Source organism: Ursus americanus, chromosome X, assembly GCF_024610735.1.
Source record: "Ursus americanus isolate L20-20 chromosome X, mUrsAme1.1.p, whole genome shotgun sequence".
Taxonomy (NCBI): Eukaryota; Metazoa; Chordata; class Mammalia; order Carnivora; family Ursidae; genus Ursus; species Ursus americanus.
In genome coordinates, this window is record NC_142164.1 from 63,112,716 (window position 1) to 63,135,864 (window position 23,149).

Sequence of the window (23,149 nt, forward strand, 5' to 3'; positions counted from 1 at the left end):
CCATGCAATACGTGCCCTCCTTAATACCCATCACCAGCCTATCCCATCCCCACCCCCTGAAGCCCTCAGGTTGTTTCCCAGAGTCCATAGTCTCTCATGGTTTCTTCCGCCTTCTGTTTACCCCCCCCTTTCTTCTTCCCTTTCTTCTCCTACTGATCTTCCTACTTCTTATGTTCCATAAATTAGTGAAACCATATGATAATTGTCTTTCTCTGCTTGACTTATTTTGCTTAGCATTATCTCCTCCAGTCCCATCCATGTTGCAGCAAATGTTGAGAAATCGTTCTTTTTGGCGGCTGAGTAATATTCCATTGTATATATGGACCACATCTTCTTAATCCAGTCATCTGTTGAAGGGCATCTCGGCTCCTTCCACGATTTAGCTATTGTGGACAGAGCTTCTATGAACATTGGGGTGCATATGGCCCTTCTCATCACTACGTCTGTATCTTTGGGGTAAATACCCAGTACTGCAATGGCTGTATCACAGGGTAGCTCAATTTTTAACTTTCTAAGGGACCTGCACACTTTTCCAAAGTGGCTGTACCAACTTGCATTCCCACCAACAATGTAGGAGGGATCCCCTTTCTCCACATCCTCTCCAACATTTGTTGTTTCCTGCCGTGTCCATTTTTGCCATTCTAACTGGCGTAAATGGTATCTCATTGTAGTTTTCATTTGAATTTCCCTGATGGCTAATGATTTTGAACATTTTTTCATGTGTCTGTTAGCCATTTGTATGTCTTCATTGGAAAAGTGTCTGTTCATATCTTCTGTCCATTTTTTGATTTCTTTATTTGTTTCTTGTGTATTGAGTTTGAGAAGTTCTTTCTAGATCTTGGATACCAGTCTTTTTTTCTGTAGTGTCATTTGCAAATATATTCTCCCATTCCGTGGGCTGCCCCTTAGTTTTTTTGTGTTTCCTTGGCTGTGCAGAAACTTTTGATTTTGGTGAAGTCCCACAGGTTCATTTTTTCTTTTGTTGCTCTTGCCTTTGGAGATGTGTCATGAAAGGTTGCTGTGGCCAATGTCGTAGAGGTTGCTGCCTATGCTCTCCTCTAGGATTTTGATGGATTCCTGTCTCACATCGAGGTCTTTCATCCATTTGGAGTTTATCTCTGTGTATGGTGTGAGAGAGCGGTCAAGTTTCATTCTTTTGCATGTAGCTGTCCAGTTTTCCCAGCACCATTTATTGAAGAGACTGTCTTTTTTCCGCCAGATGTTTTTTCCTGCTTTATCAAAGATTAGTTGCCCAGAGAGCCGAGGGTCCATTTCTGGGTTCTCTGTTCTGTTCCATTGGTCTATGTGTCTGTTTTTGTGCCAGTACCATGCTGTCTGTGATCACAGCTTTGTAGTACAGCTTGAAATGCAGCAATGTGATGCCCCCAGCTTTGTTTTTCCTTTTCAACAGTTCCTTGGAGATTCGGGGCCTTTTCTGGTTCCACACAAATTTAAGGGCTGTTTGTTCCAGTTCTTTGAAAAATGTCATTGGTATTTTGATCGGGATGGCATTGAAAGTGTAGATTGCTCTGGGTAGCATAGACATTTTAACTATGTTTATTCTTCCGATCCATGAGCATGGAATATTTTTCCATCTTTTTGGGTCTTCTTCAATGTCTTTCAAGAGTGATCTGTAGTTTCTAGAATATAGATCCTTTACGTCTCTGGTTAAGTTAATTCTGAGATAACGTATGATTTTTGGTGGTATTGTAAATGGAATGGATTCCCTAATTTCTCTTTCTTCAGTCTCATTGTTCATGTATAGAAATGGAACTGATTTCTGAGCATTGATTTTGTATCCCGCCACATTACTGAATTGCTCTATAAGTTCTAGTAGTTTGTGGGTGGGGTCTTTTGGGTTTTCCATGTAGAGTATCATGTCATCTGCGAAGAGAGACAGTTTGAACTCTTCTTTGCCAAATTGGATACCTTTTATTCCTTTTTGTCGTCTGATTGCTGTTGCAAGGACTTCTAGTGCTATGTTGAATAATAATGGCTAGAGTGGGCATCCTTGTCCTGTTCCTGATCTTACGGGAAAGGCTTCCAGCTTTTCCCCATTGAGAATGATATTTGCTGTAGGCTTTTCTTGGATGGCTTTTATGAGATTGAGGAATGTACCCTCTATCCCTACACTCTGAAGGGTTTTAATCAGGAAAGGATACTGTATTTTGTCAAATGCTTTTTCTGCATCAATTGAGAGGATCATATGGTTCTTGACTCTTGTTCATATGATCTACCACACTGATCGATTTGTGAATGTTGAACCACCCTTTCATCCCAGGGATGAATCCAATTTGGTCATGATGGATAATCATTTTAATGTACTGTTGGATCCTATTAGCTAGGATCTTGTTGAGAATTTTGCGTCTGTATTCATCAGGAATATCGGTCTGTAATTCTCCTTTTTGATGGGGTCTTTGCCTGGTTTGGGGATCAAGGTAATACTGGCCTCAGAGAATGAGTTTGTTAGTTTTCCTTCTGTTTCTATTTTTTGAAACAGCTTCAGGAGAATAGGTATTATTTCTTCTTTGAATGTTTGGTTGAATTCCCTGGGGAATCCATGGGGCCCTGGGCTCTCGTTTTCGGGGAGGATTGTGATCACTGCTTCCAATCTCTTCATAATTAATCAGTTAATTTAAATAATCAATTTCTTCTTGTTTCAGTCTTGGTAGTTTATAAGTTTCCAGGAAGGCATCCATTTCTTCCACGTTGTTTAATTTATTGGCATAGAGCTGTTGATGAAAGTTTCTAATGATCCTTCCTATTTCATTGGTGTTGGTTGTGACCTCTCCCTTTTCATTCCTAATTTTATTAATTTGGGTCCTTTCTCTGTTCTTTTGAGTAAGTCTTGCCAGTGGCTTATTGGTCTTATTTATTCTTTCAAAGATCCAGCTTCTAGTTCTGTTAATCTGCTCAACTGTGCTCCTGTTTTCTAATTCATTGATCTCGGCTCTAATCTTGATCAACTGCTTTCTCGTACATGGATTAGGCCTTTTCTTCTGTTCCAGCTCCAGCTTCTTGAGGTGAGAATATAAAAACTGCATTTTAGATTTTTCTATTCTTTTGAGTGAGGCATGGATGGCTATGTATTTCCCCCTTAGGACTGCCTTTGCTGTGTCCCATAGTTTTTAGACCGTTGTGTTTTCATTCTTGTTGGTTTCCATAAATTGTTGAAATTGATTTTTGATTTCCTGGTTTACCCAGGAAAAATCATTCTTGAGCAGGATGGTTTTTAGTTTCTAAGTGTTGAGTTTCTTCCAAGTTTTTCCTTGTGATTGCGTTCCAATTTCAAAGCATTGTGGTCTGAGAATATGCAGGGAATAATTTCATTCTTTTGGTATCGGTTGAGACCTGTTTCGTGACCCAGCATATGATCTATTCTGGAGAACGTTCCATGTGCATTTGAAAAGAATGTGTATTCTGTTGTTCTGGGGTGTGGTGTTCTATATATATCTGTGAGGTCCATCTGGTCTAGTATGGCATTCAAAGCTCTTGTTTCTTTTTTTGATTTTCTGCTTAGGTGATCTGTCTATTGCTGAGAGTGGAGTGTTGAGGTCCCCTACTATTAACGTATTTTTTTCTATATGTCTCTTTATTCTGGTTAAGAGTTGGCTTGTGTATCATGCTGATACCCTTTTGGGGGCATAGATATTTATAATTGTCATATCCACTTGTTGCATACATCCTTTAAGAATAATATAGTGTCCTTCTGTATCTCTAACAACAGTCTGTAGTTTAAAATCCAATCTGTCTGAGAATTGCTACCCCAGCTTTCTTTTGAGGTCCATTGGCATGAAAAATGGTTTTCCATACCTTCACTTTCAGTCTGGATGTATCTTTAGGTTCAAAATGAGTCTCTTGTAGACAGCAAATGGATGGGTCATGTCTTTTTATCCAATCTGCACCCTTGTGGCGTTTTATGGGAGCATTTACGCCATTTACACCGAGAGTGATTATTGAGAGATATGATTTTAATGATGTCGTGTTGCCTATAAAGCCTTTGTTTCTATAGATTGTAAATTTCTGTTCTGTATCACTCTTGGGGCCTTTTTACTTTTATAGAACCCCCCGTAATATCTCCTGTAGCTCTGGTTTTGTGGTTACGAAATTGGTCAGTGACTAGCGATTCTGGAAGGTCTTTATCTCTCCATCAATTCCTAATGACAGCCTTTCTGGATAAAGCATCATTGGCTGCATGTTTTTCTCTGAAAGAGCTTTACAAATGCCCCCCCAACCCTTCCTCTCATTCTAGGTCTGTGTAGACAGGTCTGTCATAATCCTAATATTTTTGCCTTTGTACGTGAGAAATTTATTTGCCCTGGCCGCTTTCAATACTGTATCATTGGATCTAATATTTGCAAAATGCACTATGATGTGATGTGGCGTAGGTTTGTTGTGGTTGAATTTTTGAGGGGTCTTCTCTGCCTCTTGGACACGAATGCTTGTTTCCTTTGCTAGATTAGGGAGGTTTTCAGCTACAATTTGTTCAAATATTTCTGCTAGACCTCTCTCTTTCTCCACCCCCTCAGGGATGCCGATGATTCTGACATTGGAACCTTTCATTGAGTCAGTAATCTCCTGTATCCTACATTCTTGAGATTGGATTTTTTTGAGCTTAGTTTCTGTTTTAGCTTTCTCTTCTACCATCCCATCCTCCAATTCACTAATTCGCTCTTCTGACTCATTTACCTTGGCCGTCAGAGCATCTAGTTTTGACTGCATTTGATTCATAGCATTTTTAATTTCTGCCAGTTTTGCTCTCATTTCCGCCCTTAGAGATTCTCTATTCTTGTTAATATTTTCAGTAACATTGTTTTAAGTCTGCACATCATCTTGACCATTGTTACTCTGAACTCCATTTCTGATAATTTGGTTATATGCATATCCATCAGTTCTGTGGCAGAGGCCACAGACTCGTTATTGTTTCTTTGCTGGGGGCGATTTGTCCTCGTCTTTCTGATGAGGATAGGTTGCATGGTTTCCCATAGCCCAAATTATTGACCAGGACCCAGGCAGTGTGCTCTTGTTTTATAGGGACCTTAGGGATGTGGGCTTCTTGATTTTTCAGCCTGCCTTCTGGGGTGTGGCCTGCCACGCTGATATTCAGGCAACCCTTTTTGGGTAGAATCTCCCTGTCCCTTGCGAGGGTGGATGGGGATGGGCACAATGTGAGCTGGTATTTCTGGGCTTTTGTTCTCTGGAGTTTTTCCCTGGCGGTTTTCTGTGACTCTTCTGGGAGTCAGAGTAGCAGTGGCCGAATCCCAGCCTCTGTCTCAGAACAGAGAAATCGCAGTCGCTCTCCACTGAGCTCTTCCTGCCTCTTTAACTCTGTTTCTGTTGGTGCTGCTAAAAACCCTGCAGCCAGCATCCCAGCCCTCTCTTCCAGGGCTGGCATGTCTCTGTCCTTTGTGTTTCTGACACCGCCAGCCGCCCCCGCGCGTGCTCCCGAGCTCCCTGTTTCAGGGAGGTTCGCGCACACTCTGGAGCGCAGGTTTTCAGTCTGTTCGCGTGTGCGCTTCTGAGCTCCCGGTCTCAGTCTGTTCCAGTAAGCGCTCTGAAGCTCCGGTTTTCAGTTTTGACGCGTGCATGTTCCCAAGCTCAAGGTCTCAGTCTGCTCTCGTGGGTGCCTATTGGCCAGTCCAGCCTTCTCCGCAGTGCAGGTGGCTACCGCTTCCCGGTGTCAGTGCGCGGAGGCTCCCTCCCCCTTCCGTTTATCTTCCGATATCTGTGTGGGGTTTCACGGCTCCCTGCTTCATACCTCAATACCCAGCGCTGGAGATGTTCATTTGTAGAGATCCAGATGTGTCTTCCTGCCTCTCAGGCTGATTCCGTGGGTTTTCAGGATGGTCTGGTACCCATCCAGCTCGACTCAGGGGATCAGCTGAAAAGGGGGACCCCTACTCCTCCGCCATCTTAACCACCAGTATTGTTTTTTTCCCAAGTGGTTAATCAGCCACAGATGCTTGTAACTTATCTGATTTTGAGATATGTTTTTGCTAAATAATTTTATTTATACTCTTATTTTGGTTAACAAATAATTTTACGTATTTGATGAATACCTACTAAAAAAGCATAGTAGTTCTCAACAAGCGTGGGACAAAAAAAGGGAATATGATACAGATCATCAAGGATGTACTAGGAAAGAAAAATGTATACATAAATAATGATAAGGCAGTTTGCCTTAAGTGCCGTAAGCTCTGTAACGATTTCAGATAATGGAGAGAACATTTTGAGTGGATGATCAGGGATTATTTCGTGGAGGCATGAGTATTTGACGAATGCATGTAGCTTATAAATGAATATTAACATGGCAATCAGTGCGAGGTAGGAATTCTGAAATGACAGCTCTCCAGTGCCAAAGATTTTATCTTTATAAACTGGGAAAATCATTTCATTACTAGTAAGTGATTAATATCTGGACATTCCCATAAATACTAACTTAAGGTAAATATTTATACTTTTAGAAAATACATTTGTATATGGTGGGTAATTGCTGCTTTTGTATTTTTAGGCCATGAATATTGTGGTCCCCTTCATGTTTAAATATGCTGTAGACAGCCTCAACCAGATGTCGGGAAACATGCTGAACCTAAGTGATGCACCAAATACAGTTGCAACCATGGCAACGGCAGTTCTGATTGGCTGTATGTGTGATTCTTTAATCTGTCTACAGGTGTTGCCTTTCTTCAGGAGGGTTTCATCATATTTTAGCAGATGACCTTTTCACCACAAACACAACTTAGCATTTTGGATACTTATCTTTTATGTGAGATTTTTGATACATAGTTTTTAATTCTTTTTATGATATACCTTCTAAAAATTCTGTAACAGCCTCATTTTTCAAGTTCTAGAAAAAAATAACATGAAGTAAGACATAGAGTTCATAACAACCACTTCCAGTGGTCTCTTTATCAGATAACCTTTTCAGTAATTCTAGTTATTCTCTTGCTGTTGTTTAATGAGAAGTAGCTAAATAATGATATATGTACAGTAATGCTTTATTAAATTATATCCAATAGCCATGACACAAATTTACCATTTTAAAGAACAGAACATGTTGCTTTGTTCCCTTATGCGTTAGAAAGGACACTTTTTGAGACTCAGGAGACTTGAACACGGGCTTGTTTTAGTCAAGGCACTTGATTTTTCAGGATCTTGATTTTATCATTTGTTATTTAGGGGAATTGAAGTAGATTAGAATTTGTCCACAGTAAAGCCATATGGACTGCTATTTATTAAAAAGTATTTAGTTGGAAAAAAAATCTTTCAACATCTGGAATTTATAGAGGAAAATAACACTGAAAGGGATCCTTGGTGGTGGAAAGACTGGTACTCACTAGGCTAGATGCTTGCTTTCTAGGTTTCTTTTAATGTAAGTATTCAGTGATGTATTCATTTATTGTATAAACTTTATTACTTACTATATACTTATCATTTTACACTCCTATGATCCTAATGTTTTTACAACGTATTTTTTCCTTTTGAATGTATTGCTAGATGGTGTATCAAGAGCTGGAGCTGCTTTTTTTAATGAAGTTCGAAATGCAGTATTTGGCAAGGTAGCCCAAAATTCAATCCGAAGAATAGCCAGAAATGTCTTTCTCCATCTTCACAACCTGGATCTGGCTTTCCACCTGAGTAGACAGACAGGAGCTTTATCAAAGGCTATTGACAGAGGAACAAGGGGTATCAGTTTTGTCCTGAGTGCTTTAGTATTTAATCTTCTTCCCATCATGTTTGAGGTGACTCTTGTCAGTGGTATTTTGGTAAGTAAAACATTTTTCATAACAAGCTTTTATCATTCTCATTGGTAGCTATTTAGTACTTGAAGCTGTTGTGCTATTGAATGCTCATGGTTTGAAAGCAAAATTCCACAGTATCAGAAGGGTTTTACAGTTAATTTAGTTATTTTGCCACAGGCTTCAAGGGACTGTCCAAAATCTTTATCATGTTATTGTAAAGAGCTGTTCAGTTCTACATATGGATCAGTCATTTAACTAGTGCTTGTAATTTTTTTCATTGGCAGAAATATTTGTATATGACTTGGACTGGTATGCTCAGATTATCTAGATTTTTATTCACGATTTATAACATTCTAAGCAATTTCATATTTTGTAATTAAAAGTGTGTATATGCTCTTTATTCCTTTTAAGGCTTATTGCATTATTTTTTTATCAGCATTTGACAGTAGTATCAATGTGGCAAGTGTAGTTTGGCTTTCTTCCCTTGCTACCTAAAGTAGCTTTTCTGAAGTATTTGATTCCTCACACAGTTAATTACTTATACAGCTTCCCATCAACATATTTTTTATTAAAATCTTTGGTATTTGCTGTTGTATATTATAAACTATTTGTCAAGAACAATGACTGTTTATCATTTCTTCTTTTGGCTTCTCCAGTATTATAGATGTGGTGCCCAGTTTGCATTGGTAACCCTTGGGACACTTGGTGCATACACAGCATTCACGGTTGCTGTTACACGGTGGAGGTAAAGTATTTCCCAGGAGCCAGTCAAGGTTCAGAAATTAGTTATGCTTTTATAGCAAAAATTTCATGCCTGTGCACATCTTTGTCTTACAGAACTAGATTTAGAATAGAAATGAACAAAGCGGATAATGATGCAGGTAACGCTGCTATAGACTCGCTGCTGAATTATGAAACTGTGAAGGTAATATGTTTAATTATACTTTCCTCTGCCTTTCACACTGCACAAAGATTTGTTCTGCCATTTAACTGAATAGGTGCTGTTAAGTTAGAGCATCCGATTAGGATAGGATCTCCAGGTATGATGGAGTAATTGTATTTTATTATTTTTCTTTATTTGGAAATTGGCCTCTTTTTCCACCTCCATTTTTGCGTGGCAGCATCAGAATTTTACCTTCTGAATTAACTTATAAGTAAGAAGAGTATAGTTAACACCTTGATTCAGAATGAACACTAAGCTAATCTAACTGACATGTAAGTTCTTGACTCTCTCTACCTCAGAGTACCTAGCATAGTGCTTTTCATTCTTTCATTTATGTGTTCATCTTTCCATTTATCAAATACTTCTGAATGCTTCTTATGTCCAAAGTACTATGCTAGGTCTTGTGATGGGGGAGGGTGGTAAAAAGTGATTAATATTTAATCCTTGCCCTCCCAGAATTAACTCCATCAAGTGGGAGAATTAAAGTAAGTATGCAGGTGACTATATAAGAAGGCATAATGGTGGTGGGGGCAATGAGAACTGTCAGTTCAGTTTCAGGGGACCAGGGGAAGGCTTTGGGAAGGAAATGCTATTAACAGTTTGTTTTTCTAAGATTTTATTTATTTTAAGTAATCTTTACACCCATTGTGAGACTCGAACTCAAAACCTAGAGATCAAGAGTCATCTGCTCCACCATCTAAGCCAGCCAGGCATCCCCATTAACAGCTTTTTTAGATCTGGGTTTAAATTAACCAGGCATTCATCAAAATGAGGTGAATTTTATGGACTTTTCAAATACAGTTCATTGTGGAAAACTGCAGGAGTACCATAGTCCAATGTATTGAAAGTCACTTTTTAAAAATGAAGTATGCAGTATAAAATTGTATCCATACATAAAGTCTGATGAAAAGGATACTGATCACTTAAAATAATAAATTCTAATTGTACTTGCATGTAATTACTATTTTTGTATATTTTGTAGTATTTTAATAATGAAAACTATGAAGCTCAAAGATATGATAGATTTCTGAAGACATATGAGACTGCTTCATTGAAAAGTACCTCTACTCTGGCTATGCTGAACTTTGGTCAAAGTGCTATTTTCAGTGTTGGTTTAACGGCTATTATGGTGCTCGCCAGTCAGGGAATTGTGGCAGGTAATGGATCTGCAGTTTTCACATTTACAGATGTTTTTCTTAACCTTTATAAATAAAGATTAATGAAAGGAATGTATATATTAGTCTTACTATAAAGCATATTCAGTAAGGTGCTTTAACATCCTTGTAGTATTTTCCTTTTTGTATCAGAATATGTTTTCTTAATTGTATGATAATTTTTTTAACTTCCTTTTGTTTGACACTACAAGGTTAGCACTAGCTCCCTCAGTAGTTAGGACTGCTACATACTGATTCTTTCAGGAGTAACTTCTTTTTTTTAGCATCTAATATTTCTAATTTCTCTTGTGGACCTGGAAAGCAATGTAATTAATTTAGTGTTTAGTCCAAAGGACCAAAATGCAGACACTTTTTTTTTTAACAATTAGTAGTTACACTTTAATCTAGAAAGATTCATTTGTAAAACATTCAGAAGTAAATAATGTCTCTGCCTCCTTTCTGTAACCTGCCCACTCAGGATTTATTCATTCACTGTGACCTTAATACATGGTTTATCATTCCCATCGTGATACTCATTTGTTCCAATTTTTTAATATATACTTTTTAAAAAATTTTCTATTTCACATTGCAAAGAACCTTGCTAGCGTCTTAGGAAGGAGAGATTTCTAGCCATCCATTTCTATCTTCCCTTAAACCAGTCTTTTTTTTTTTAATATTATGTATAGTATATGGGTGAGTGGTTCCCATTCTACTTACATCAAGTACCCTATATTCCTAAATAATGGATTAAAATGCTTTGAGATTTGAGTAGACTTAAGAGTTGCTTGTTATATGCATTTTGAAGTATATTCCATAATAATAGACTGTAAACTTTCTATCTTAAGCTGGAAAAGTTTATAACATCTAAAACACCTTTTTTTTCTTCTGCCAACTACATATTAAGGTACCCTTACCGTTGGAGATCTAGTAATGGTGAATGGACTGCTTTTTCAACTTTCATTACCCCTTAACTTTCTGGGAACTGTATATAGAGAAACGAGACAAGCACTCATAGATATGAACACCTTGTTTACTCTACTCAAGGTAGACACTCGAATTAAAGTAAGTAATCTATTCAGTACCTTTTTAAAAGCATGTGAGCATCATCCCATTAATAGGATTATTCTAAAGGAATATTTACATCACCATGTTAGCAAACTGGTTTCTTTTTTGTAGGAATTGGAGCTATCATGTGTATTAAGAGGTTGTTAGAGCTTTTACTTCCATGTTTAGAAACCTTACAGTGTTAGCAAATATTATACCTTAAGCTAAATTTTGTTAACTTGAATTATTTGTACTTGCACTTGATTTACTTCTGCTAAAAATGATATAAAATGTGATTGCCTTTCCTCACATCCTCAACTTCCTTACGCCCCTGCCCACCATCTCCCTACCTGCCCCCCAAAATTGCTCAAAAACCAAAGCATTTAAGAGTTTTTGACCTTAGGAGTGAAAAAAACCCAGATCTTCAAAAGCATGGTTGGAAGTGGTCTAACTCTACTTATAAACCTTCTCTTTCCCCATTATTTACATTTTTCCCACTGTGAATTAGAAAATTGCCTGCATGGCTGTACTCTACATGGTGTATAAAGTGGCTTTTTTTCTCTTCCCTACTAGGACAAAGCAATGGCATCTCCCATTCAGATCACACCACAGACAGCTTCGGTGGCCTTTGATAATGTGCATTTTGAATACATTGAGGGGCAGAAAGTCCTTAGTGGAATATCTTTTGAAGTCCCTGCAGGAAAGAAAGTGGCCATTGTAGGAGGTAGTGGGTCAGGGTGGGTAATTCACTTATTTATAAAATTCTGCATCATTGATTGATTATTCCCAATGTAATATTTTTTCTTTATCATAATAAAATGATTACAGTGGTTTTAAACAGGGGTTTCCTAATGCCAGTAAGAGCTAAATAACCTTTCCTTGTCTCCAATTTCAGAAAAAGCACAATAGTAAGGCTATTGTTTCGCTTCTATGAGCCTCAAAAGGGTAACATTTACCTTGCTGGTCAAAATATACAAGATGTCAGCCTGGAAAGCCTTCGGAGGGCAGTGGGAGTGGTACCTCAGGTATTTAAAAAAAAGAAAAAAGCTATTTGGGGGAAGATTTACTGGGTTGGTAGATCTTATGTTAGAATAATTTGAATTCAGAGAGTCAATATAGGGGCACCTGGGTGGCTCAGTCGGTTAAGTGTCTGACTTTTGATTTCGACTCATGTCATGATCTCAGGGATCATGGGATCGAGCCCCATGTTGGGCTCTGGGCTGGGTATAGAGCTTGCTTGGGATTATCTCTCTCCCTCTCCCTCTGCCCCTCCCTGCTCTGCTTGTGTACGGGCTCTCTCTCTCTCAAAAAAAAAAAGAAAAAGGAAAAAAAAAACAAACGGTCAATATATGCTAAGTAAGTAGAAAGCATTAGGCCCTGCAGTTTCAATTCTGTTACCAAAAAGACTAAAAAAATGTGAATGGAAAATCTGCATGATGGTAAGATTGTTTTTTGTCTTAGATAGCGTAATATAAAGGAAAGAGCCCAGACTAAAGACAAACAGATCTAGATTCTAACCCCAGCTTTAACGCTTTTAAGTTGTGTGGTCTTGGTCCTCAGTATCCTTATCTTTAAAATAATGGTAATAACCATTGGTCTTACAGGATAGAATTATGAATTAGAGATAATAGCTTATAAAGCACCAAGCACAATGTCCATCACATAATTGTTTAGTAAATGAAAATTATTACTGTAATTTTGAACAATTTTTGACCTAGTGAAGCAGTTTGGCTGTCTGCTTCCATGTTTGTATGCCGTGTTTACCACTGTCCTCTTTGTACCAACATGTCCTCTTTGTGCCTGACCTGTAGTAAGTAGTTAGTATTTGTTGAACGACTTTGGAGGACAAAATCTGAGAAGACAACAAGGATGCCTTATAGGATATGAATTTTTCTTATGCTAAAAGCCAATAGGGAGACCTGGGAACAAGTTGCAGCCTAGAATCTGAATTAAATTCTTGGGAGAACTGTAAGAAAGTGATCAGACAGGGATATGTAACTTATAAAAGGTCCCCAAATGAACTGACACTGTGCACTGTCCTCCCCCTTCACTGAGAATCCCATATGTTCGTGTGCCTGTATTGCCTAGGGAGGTATTGAAATTCCAGCTCTTTCACACACCTTGGTTCTGGTTTTGGATGGCTGTGTAGGCCCCAGGAACCTGCATTTTTTAATGTGCTTCCTAGATGACTCTGATATAGGTTATCCATAGAGTCTATGTTGAGAAACACTGACCTAAACTGTGTATCCAGTAAATTGAATTCTGGGCTGTGTCTGCTTAGGGCCCAGTGTCCTCATCCATTCAACTAGATTGCTGCCATTTCTCTTAAGCTGTATAACAGTTACCCTTGACCTTTTGAAAAATAAAACATTTGTATTCACTAAGGAAAAATACACGTGGTTAATAAATGAAAGAAAAGATGCTGATCCTCACTGGAGGGCTTACCAATACAAATTAAATCAACAATGGAATACCGTTTTTCACCTGTCAGCAAGGATTTTAGAATTCATATCTAGTTTGGGCAAGGCTGTGTAAAATGGCTAGTCTGTTGTTTGGTGGAAGTATACAGCTTTCCTGACAAGCAACTTGGCAATATGTATCAAGTGCCAGAAAAAAATTGCTACCCTTTATTCCAATAATTCTGCCTCTAGGAAGTTGTAGTAAGGAAATAAACAGAGATGTGAACAGATTTTTATATGCAAAGATGTTCATTACACCATTATTTATAATATCAGAAGTTGAAATTCACAGTGTGAATATCCAACAATAGGTAGATGGTTAAATTTATCACCATAGGATCAAATGTCATACAACCATTTATAAATATGCTGCTTGTAAAGAATATTGAGTGTCATAGAAAAATACTCAGATACAAAGGTTCTTAAAAAGAGGATACCAAGCAAAATATAACATCCCAATTTTATAATACTAAATGAATACACGTAACTAGAGAAGAAAGGAGAAAATCAACCAAAACGTTGATAGTAGTTATTGATACATGATAGGATTATGGATTATTTAATACATTTTTATTTTACCATATCTTTTTGTATTTTTGAAGTTTCCAGTTAGCATTTGTTAGCTCTTTTTTGAATATAAAATATTTAAAAATAAGTATTTTCTCTTTATAGAACTTGAAGCTTATTGGGTTTAAGTACCATTTCAATATAAGAACATTTTATATTAGTAGTTGGTATAAAATGGTTAAAATACTATTTGAAGTAATATCTGAAACTGAGGCTGATTGTGATGTTAAAGAAGATCTTAATTATCTTGGTTAATGTGAACTAATGAAGCCATTTTATTTCATCTTACTGACTGTTGCCTTCCAACCATTTAGAGACTAAAAGGAAAGTGGGAGATGAATGTTCACTTTAAGTAAATTAACTTCAGTGTGCTATGTCAGAATGAAATGAAATATCAAATGCATGCTTGCAGTGACCTTTCTCCAGAAAATATCTATAGTGTGTAAATCCTTTGTTTTCTGTGTCCAAGTAAAAAACTTGTTTTGTTTTGTGTGTCCCAATTTAAAAGCTTCTGAGAAACATATAACATATTCAGCCTCATTAGTAATTAGGGAAGTGCTAATTTAAACAGAAATCACATTTTACCCCCTAAAGTAGCAATAACTGAAACTTATTAATATGCTGGGTTGTTGAAGATACAGGGATCTGACACCCTCATACACTATGGGTTGGAGAATGTATACCGTGGAGCATTTTGGAAGACAGTTGGGCAATGCTATCAAAGGATAAATGTATGCTTACCTTTTAACTCATCAGTCTATTCCTAGGAGTCCTTCTTAAAGAAATATGCAAGTATACAAAGTCCTATATACAATGATATTTTATTCCAACCTGGTTTGTAGTAGCAAAAATTTGGAAATTACATTAATCTCTGTCAATAGAGAAATAGATAAATACATTGTTAGTATCATACAACTGTTGAGAAAGTGAGGTGAGGGAGTGCCTGGGTGGTTCAGATGGTTAAGCGTCTGCCTTATGATCTCTAGGTCCTGGGATTGAGCCCCATGTCAGGCTCCCAGCTCAGTGGGGAGTCTGCTTCTCCCTCTCCCTCTTCCTCTCCCCCTGCTTGTGCTCTGTCTGTCTCTCTCTTTCTCAAATAAATAAATAAAATCTTTAAAAAAAAAAGTGAGGTAGGATTCTGTTACTGACGTGATCAGTTTCCAGGGTATGTTAAGTGAAAAAAAGCAATTTATAAAATAATATGTATAGTATGATCCCACTGTGTTGAAGAAAAAAAGTATAGGGCATATAAATGCATCACAAAAAGTCTGGACTGATATTCAACAAATTGTTCATGGTGATTAGAGCTCAGAAGGGAAATGGGATTGCAGGGTGATAAAGGAGTTATGTTTTACTCTTTATGTCTTTACTAAGTTGTTTGAATTTTTTGTAATAAATCTGCTCCAGGATGCTGTCCTCTTCCATAATACTATTTACTACAACCTCTTATATGGAAACATCCATGCTTCACCTGAGGAGGTGTATGCGGTGGCAAAATTAGCTGGACTCCATGATGCAATTCTTCGAATGCCACATGGATATGACACACAAGTAGGGGAACGAGGACTCAAACTTTCAGGTAATCAGAGATTTTAGATCTGCTCCCACTTGTGTACCCCCTTCAAACTTTAATTTATCAGAGCCCAAAACGTAATGACAGAGTATACACCTAGTGCTCATCTAGTCACTTTCAACAAGGTCCCAGTCTCAGCCATCACTGTAAATAATTCAACATGTTGGAAATAACTGTTCTCAAGTCATGCAGGTCTCTCTCTCTTTTTTTTTTTTTCACTTGCAGCCACAAACTGTAAGTGCTTAACAGTAAATTACAAATACATGCTCAGGTCAGTGTTAACTTATCATCCATAATTTTGATATTAAAGGAAAGCCAACGTCAGTATTCACGGGAGAAAGTAGTAAGAGTAGGGAAAGTAATTTGATAATAAATAGTGTATCTCATCATAATTTCCTAGATCATTATGGGATGTTTTCAATACTTTAGACTTCCTTATACTTGATATACTTAACTGCTGTACTTTCATTACAGCCACTTTCATTTTCATGTCCTTGTTGGTTCAGTGGTCAAGTAAATTTGGGGGCTTGTAAATTTCTATATAAGTGTTTAATTATGAGATTGATAGGTTTAATAATTATCCTATAATGACTGAATTTTTTGGAGGATCCATAAAAATGTTTTTTCACCCAAAATAATTTGAAGTCCAAAAGTATGGTATCTATACCTGAAAGTATTAATGTAACTCATATAAACACACTATATCCTTTACATTTATTTTTTATTCTAGTTTAATTTAGGGAGGAAATATATAATTAAGGGCTGAAGGTGAGGCCAAAAGAGAATGAAGAATACTCTGTGTGAATGGTAATGAGTCCCCATTCCTTTTCATTACAAACTGGCTTCATTTATTCACAACATTGATTAGGTACATACTATGGAACAAATATGGGCTTGCACACTATGATAGGAAGAGCATTGAACTGGAGTCAGGTCTAGTCCAAATTCCTCTGGAAGTTGCTCTGTCATCTTGGGCAAATCACTAAACCTTTCTGGGCCTCTGTTTCCTTTCTGTTTTAAAATTCTGCTCTTCTGGAGACCCATAGCAAATAGGTAAGGTGAAATAAGAGGTATCTAGTATATACCTTTAACTTCAAAGAGTGCTGTGAAAAATAGTATCTGTCAAAAGAGTCCTTGAGAAGGATACTGGCTGAATGGTACATTTTTGTTAAGAAATAAATGTAGATGTTCATAGTTTCATGTCTTCAAGTTGCCTGGTTTCAGATATTGAATTTGTTTTTGGCTTTGTTGATTCTCTAATATTGAAATTTTTCTATCTGTGGTTGCTGTCCCTTGGGAAGTAATATAAAGTAACACATGTAGTGGAATCAAAGCTGTTACTTCTCTTCCTTATTCTCTTCGCCCACCACAAAGTCAGAATCCAGAATTACATTGATGTTCCAGAAAGTATAGTTTGTTGAAGGATATCATATATGAACTTAGGCTCTTCCGAGTAAACTAAACAGTGGTCAGAGTAGAGGCACATGTTGAAGGCATTGCTTCGTGGTTATGATCAGTGGAAATACTAGAAACATAAAAGATGTCTTTATGTTATACTTCCTTAAACTACATTTTTCTTTACCAGGAGGAGAAAAGCAAAGAGTAGCAATTGCAAGAGCCATTTTGAAGGACCCCCCAGTCATCCTCTATGATGAAGCCACTTCATCATTAGATTCAATTACTGAAGAGGTAAATGATGATGAAAATGCAAAGCTTTTCAATTCTCAACGCTTAACTTTTCTTCTTGGAAGTTTCAGTAAAATGGCTACATTCTTTTGTATTTTGAATGAACTTCAGTAGGAGGTACCGTAGGGCAAAATACCTGGCCCTTTGTCCCCATATAGCAAGTGTTGATAACAAGAATGCCAGGTTGCACTGAACTATTACATTGCTAAGTCCATTTGCAAAAGTGTCTCCTTTTGGAACCTTCTGACTATTGTATTATCCTTGCATCTTGCAAAGCTTGTAAGAATTGCCTAATCTGCTGACAAAGGAAGAAGGTTTTAGTCTTTCTGCCACTTAACAGTCATGAAAATAGGTCACGTAAGTGATTGTGACACAGTATACAACAGAAAACCTTTCACTTATCATGAAGCAACTCACTGAAGTACAAGTCAGGCACGCACAGCCTGTGGAGCTGGTGTAAATTTATATTAATTTCACAAAAAATACTGCACAGCACCAAGATGTTGTGACACTTGATGTTGTGATACAATTCAGCAACTACATTAGACTTCATAACAACATCTTTGCATTAAATATAAAAGTCTTAACAGTAATGATTTCATGGACGGATCCCCTTAATCTAGAACTGAAGATAGGCAGATATTATCTGTCATTTACCTCCATTCATCTACATTTTACTTAAATATATAGGAAAAACCCAGCGTTGAAAGGTAGACTTAATTTCGCTTTGCAGCATGCATGGCATAATATTTGCATATGTCATTAAGTTTCAGGGCATATTATTCGATCTTCCATATGTTTAAAACAGTTAAATATCTAAGTGACTTGTTTAGCATAAGGATTTGTTGTATTTAAAAGGAAGCTTGGGGTACCTGGATGGCTCAGTCAGTTAAGCGTCCAACTCTTGATTTTGGCTCAGATCATGATCTCAGTGTTGTGAGATGGAGTCCTGCATCGGGCTCTGCAACGGGCGTGGAACCAGCTTAAGATTCTCTCTCTCCGGGGCGCCTGGGTGGCTGAGTCGTTAAGCGTCTGCCTTCGGCTCAGGGCGTGATCCCAAAGTCTTGGGATCGAGCCCCATATCAGGCTCCTCCACTAGGAGCCTGCTTCTCCCTCTCCCACTCCCCCTGCTATGTTCCCTCTCTCGCTCTCTCTCTCTCTCTGTCAAATAAATAAATAAAATCTTTAAATAAAAAGAAAAAGATTCTCTCTCTCCCTCTCCTTCTCTTTCTATCCTTCCTGCCCTCTCCTATTCATAGGCAGAATAGGAGTCTGCTTAAAAGAACTTTATACCTACAAATGTATTATCCACATATACCACAAATTCAAAGTCCTGACAGTCATTATTTGAGTCATGTAGCTTTATTATATCATAGAGCATAACCCATTAACAGCTAATAGACAATCTCCCAATGGAATGAGTTACCAGAAGATTTGGTTAAATTTTAATGGGCCTTTTTAAAAGGTCCAGGGCACTTAGTAGGATGTCAGAGCTTAAGTTCTTGAGAATAAGGAAGATGAGTCCCCACAAATAAAATTGGCCCTGCATTTGATTTTCCATCTGCCTTAGTAAAATATAAGGTCTTCTCTTCCTGGGTAGCCATCAACTCTTCATAATTTTATTCCTTTAATAAATACAGTGTTTAGAAATATCTGTAGGGAGCCATTGGGTAGATGCCCAACCCCACACTGCTATTTCCATCCTGCTAGCTATACTTAGACCTGGGTTTCTAAGTATAGCTGAATATATATACAACTCTCTTACATTTTAAAGGCAATAAACAACAATGTGTTTCCCAAACAGATTCTTTTTGTTATGTTAGTCATCATTAGTTTTTGATGTAGTGTTCCATGATTCATTATTTGCGTATAACACCCAGTGCTCATTACAACACGTGCCCTTAAATACAGATTCTTAAATACAGAGAACAAATTCGTGCTTGTCAGAGGTGAGGTTGGTGGGAGGATGGGTGAAATAAAGGGGATTAAGAATACACTGATCATGAGCAGTGAGTAATGTATAAAATTATTGAATCATTATATTGTATACCTGAAATTACAATACTGTTAATTATACTGTAATAAAAAATGTTTTCCAGAATTCATTAAGAAGTCAGAATACCCCCGCCCCCCCTTTCCTTCTTTGTGCTCTTTATTTAGTTGGCTGTTCAGGGCCAGTGTCTCAAGAGTCATCCCTTCTGTTTATAACTGGGGAGGTTGGCTCATTTCTTCTGAATCTTGGATATTTTGGAGGAAAAAAAGCATTCTAAAAACCTGCTCTTCAGAATTATTTTGACAAAGATAGTCCCACACCATTTCAACGTGCCCTGCATAGAATGCTTGTGTTCAGGAAAGGCCAGAGGTGTTGGGAGGAAGCTGTCCTTGCTTCTGGGGCAAGGGGAAATGGAGCTAGACATTTCATTCTCAGCGTTATCACATTGTCCTTTAAAATGACAGCTTTGCTCTCTGTATAGCCATTTCCATCCTCTTGCTGTTTTTCTTTTTTTTCTTTCTCATTTCATTATAAGGGTTTTTGTTCTTTTTTTGTTTTATTTTAGTTCCAGTATAGTTAACATAAGAGTGTTATATTAGTGTCAGGTGTACAATACAGTGATTTAGCAGTTCCATACATTATTCAGTACTTATCACGACAGTTGTACTCCTTAATTCCCATTACCTATTTCACACATCCTCCTTCTCACCTCTCCTCTGGTAACTATTCATTTCTTTTCTGTACTTAAGAGTCTGTTTCTTGATTTGTCTCTGTCTCATTCTTTCTCTCTTTTTTACTTTGCTTGTTTGTTTCTTAAATTACTCTTATGAGTAAAATTGTATGGTATTTTTTTCCTGACATATTTCACTTAGCATTATACTCTCTACCTCCATGCATGTCATTGCAAACGGCAGGATTTCTTTCTGTTTTTATCGCTGAATTATTTTCCATTGTATATTTAAATAAAAACTTTCTAATTTTAAAAATGGGCAGAAGACGTAAACAGATATTTCTCCAAAGAAACATCCAGACGGCCAACAAACACATGAAAAGATGCTCAACATCACTTATCATCAGGGAAATGCAAATCAGAACTACAATGAGATCTCACCTCATACCTGTCAGAATGGCTAAAATCAAAAACACAGGAAACAACAGGTGTTGGCGAGGATGTGGAGAAAAAGGAACATTGGTGCCCTGTTTATGGAAATGCAAACTGGTGTAGCCACTCTGGAGACAGTATGGAGGTTCTTCAAAAAGTTAAAATAGAACTGTACGATCCAGTGATTGTGCTACTGGGTATTTACCCCAAAAATACAAAAACACTAATTCAAAGTAAAACATGCACCCCGGGGGCACCTGGGTGGCACAGCGGTTAAGCGTCTGCCTTCGGCTCAGGGCGTGATCCTGACATTATGGGATCGAGCCCCACATCAGGCTCCTCTGCTATGAGCCTGCTTCTTCCTCTCCCACTCCTCCTGCTTTTGTTCCCTCTCTCGCTGGCTGTCTCTATCTCTGTCGAATAAATAAAATCTTTAAAAAAAAAAAAACATGCACCCCGGTGTTTATAGCAGCATTATTTACAATAGCCAAGATATGGAAGTAGCCCAACTGTCCATCAATTGATGATGGATGAAGAAGTCAGAATACTTTTGAAAAGGAAGTTTGCTCAAGTTACCATACACAGTTGTCTTTGTTGCCCTTTCTGTCCTCTGAGTTTGAACTAATGGAAAGCAAATGTTCCTGGACCCTTTGAATCTCCTTTCTATTGATTTGAAATTTTCTACATCCTATCACTTGAGTCTTATCTCATTTTACTTTTGTTCTCATTGGCCAGATAAACATCATAACTGACTATGTTCCTGATATCACTGGATTCATCATTATTGTTTATTTTTTATGTTTAAGTATAGAAATCTCCACCTTCTCCCAGTCTTTCTAATTTAAAGAAATGTTGCCTATCCAAAAGATCATTTTTTCCCTGATGATGTGGTCATATTTGCCTTCCTTTTTTGATCAATTTTCTCCTCTTCATAATTATTAGATTAGGTCAAATATTTGGTAGTGATATGAAGTTTATATAATACAGCATTCATTGGCATTTTATATGTTCCTTTAAGAAATGTATGATTGTTTTAATTTGCATTTACCTAATCTTTTTTCTCTACTCTTGTCAAACTTGCAGACTATTCTTGGGGCCATGAAGGATGCAGTCAAACACAGGACTTCTATTTTCATTGCACACAGATTGTCAACAGTGGTTGATGCAGATGAAATCATTGTCTTGGACCAGGTAAGAGATTTAACTTCAAAGTTTAGTATGTGGGGGATTTTTGGGAAGATGGCAGAATAGGAGGATCCTGAGCTCACCTGATCCCACAGACACATGTAGATAATCACATCAGTGCAACTAACACAAAAACACCCTGGCAGAAGAGACTTTGTAGCTTATTGCAGACAGGAGGCCACATTGAAAAGGGCAGGAGGGGCAGACACAGTCTGGAACCAAAATTCCACCAAGACTAACCACGAATGGAAGGAACACCACAAGCATGGAAAAGGGAGAGGAGCAGTCCCCATACCAGTCACCTTAGGTGGGGGTGGGGGAGAGCTACAATAGAAAGACACATCCCCAAAACATTAGTCTTTAAAAAGTCATGGGGCTTAACTTTCTGAGTTTCTACAATCAGTGGGACTTAATACCAGGTGCTTTAAAAATCAGCTGGCTTAGCTGTGGGAGACCCACAGGGCAATTGGAAACTGAGGCTTGGACCTTAAAGAGCCAGCAAAACCAAAAAAAAAAACCCACCAAGATAGCATAGAAGCAGCAGTTCGACGGTGCCTAGGGTACACATGAAGGACCTTTAATTACTAATCTCAGAATGTGTGCTGGAGGGGCAGGGATCTTTAGGAGATTTCTCTAAGAACAGAAGAGCTAGTGAGCACCATTTCTCTCCTCCCTCCACCCCCAGCCTAGATAGCTAGACAGTCGCAGGAATCAGCAGGAACACTCTTCCACCTATCTTACCAACACAACTTACACCACATTCTGCATTCTGAGGGATCCGCCCCACTTAGCAAGCCTCCCTCCAAAGCAGTTCCTGCCAAGACACACACTGCAAGCAGCCCTGGCTGGACCTGCACCACTCCAAAGTGACTCCTATCCTGGGAAGAGGAGAAGATAACCACATACAGCAGTGCAGCTACAGCAACGGCAGACAGACTGGGCAGGCATGTGGTTTGACTGTTGGCCCCACTCACCATCAAAAGCCTCTCAGGAAAAGGCAAGAAGAGCACCTTGAAGGTTGATGCTACTGAAGCCCTAACAGATGAACTGGGGGCAGGCATCTGGTTTGACTACAGGCCCCACCCACCAATGAAAGCCTCTCAGGGGGCAACAGAGGGAGAGCACCCTGCAGTTTGGTGTGACTGCAGCCCAGGCACAGAGCTGAGAGCAGGCATCTGATCTGGCTGCTGACACTACTGAATTACAAGCCCACAGTGGCCCCAGACTCTTCCCCTAACAGCACAGGGACCAACCCTGCCTGGTACACCCAGAACATGAAAAGTGGACCATTGCATCTAATGACTGAAGGCAAACACAGCTTAGCTGCAACAGTAGGGTATGCACAGCCCACTAGAAGATACCTCTGAAGCTCCTGGTTCTGGTGAATGGTGGACATTATGCTGCAGGACACCACAGGACCTCTTCTTCATAAGGCCACTACTTTCAAGATCAGGAGACTTTAGCAGACTTTCCTAATACATAGAAACAAACACAAAGAGGCAAAATGAGGAGACAGATGAATATGTCCCAGATGAGACAAAAGTAAAGCAAGAGAACTAATTGAAACAGAGATGAACAATATGTCTGATAAAGAATCCAAATTAATGGCCATAAAGATACTCACTGAACTAGACAGAAGAGTGGAGAATCTCAATGAACCTTTAATAAAGAGATAGAAAATATAAAAAGAACCAATCAGAG

At 38.2% G+C, this 23,149-nt stretch overlaps 1 protein-coding gene across 7 annotated transcripts in view; it reads left to right on the plus strand.

Moving 5' to 3' along the window:
- The window catches only part of ABCB7 (ATP binding cassette subfamily B member 7), a 311,206-nt gene that overhangs the window by 178,825 nt on the left and 109,232 nt on the right, over window positions 1-23,149 (plus strand). For all 7 annotated transcript variants that reach the window (XR_015723486.1, XM_045803624.2, XM_087860326.1 and 4 more), the window contains 11 exons: window positions 6,512-6,644; window positions 7,498-7,766; window positions 8,399-8,487; window positions 8,580-8,667; window positions 9,668-9,842; window positions 10,744-10,901; window positions 11,457-11,620; window positions 11,779-11,908; window positions 15,317-15,488; window positions 17,068-17,171; window positions 21,347-21,454. Coding sequence is in view for 6 of the 7 variants with exons in the window: in XM_045803624.2 (XP_045659580.1) it covers window positions 6,512-6,644; window positions 7,498-7,766; window positions 8,399-8,487; window positions 8,580-8,667; window positions 9,668-9,842; window positions 10,744-10,901; window positions 11,457-11,620; window positions 11,779-11,908; window positions 15,317-15,488; window positions 17,068-17,171; window positions 21,347-21,454 (1,590 nt within the window). In the remaining variant the exon portion in view is untranslated. The remainder of the gene's footprint in view (window positions 1-6,511; window positions 6,645-7,497; window positions 7,767-8,398; window positions 8,488-8,579; window positions 8,668-9,667; window positions 9,843-10,743; window positions 10,902-11,456; window positions 11,621-11,778; window positions 11,909-15,316; window positions 15,489-17,067; window positions 17,172-21,346; window positions 21,455-23,149) is intronic.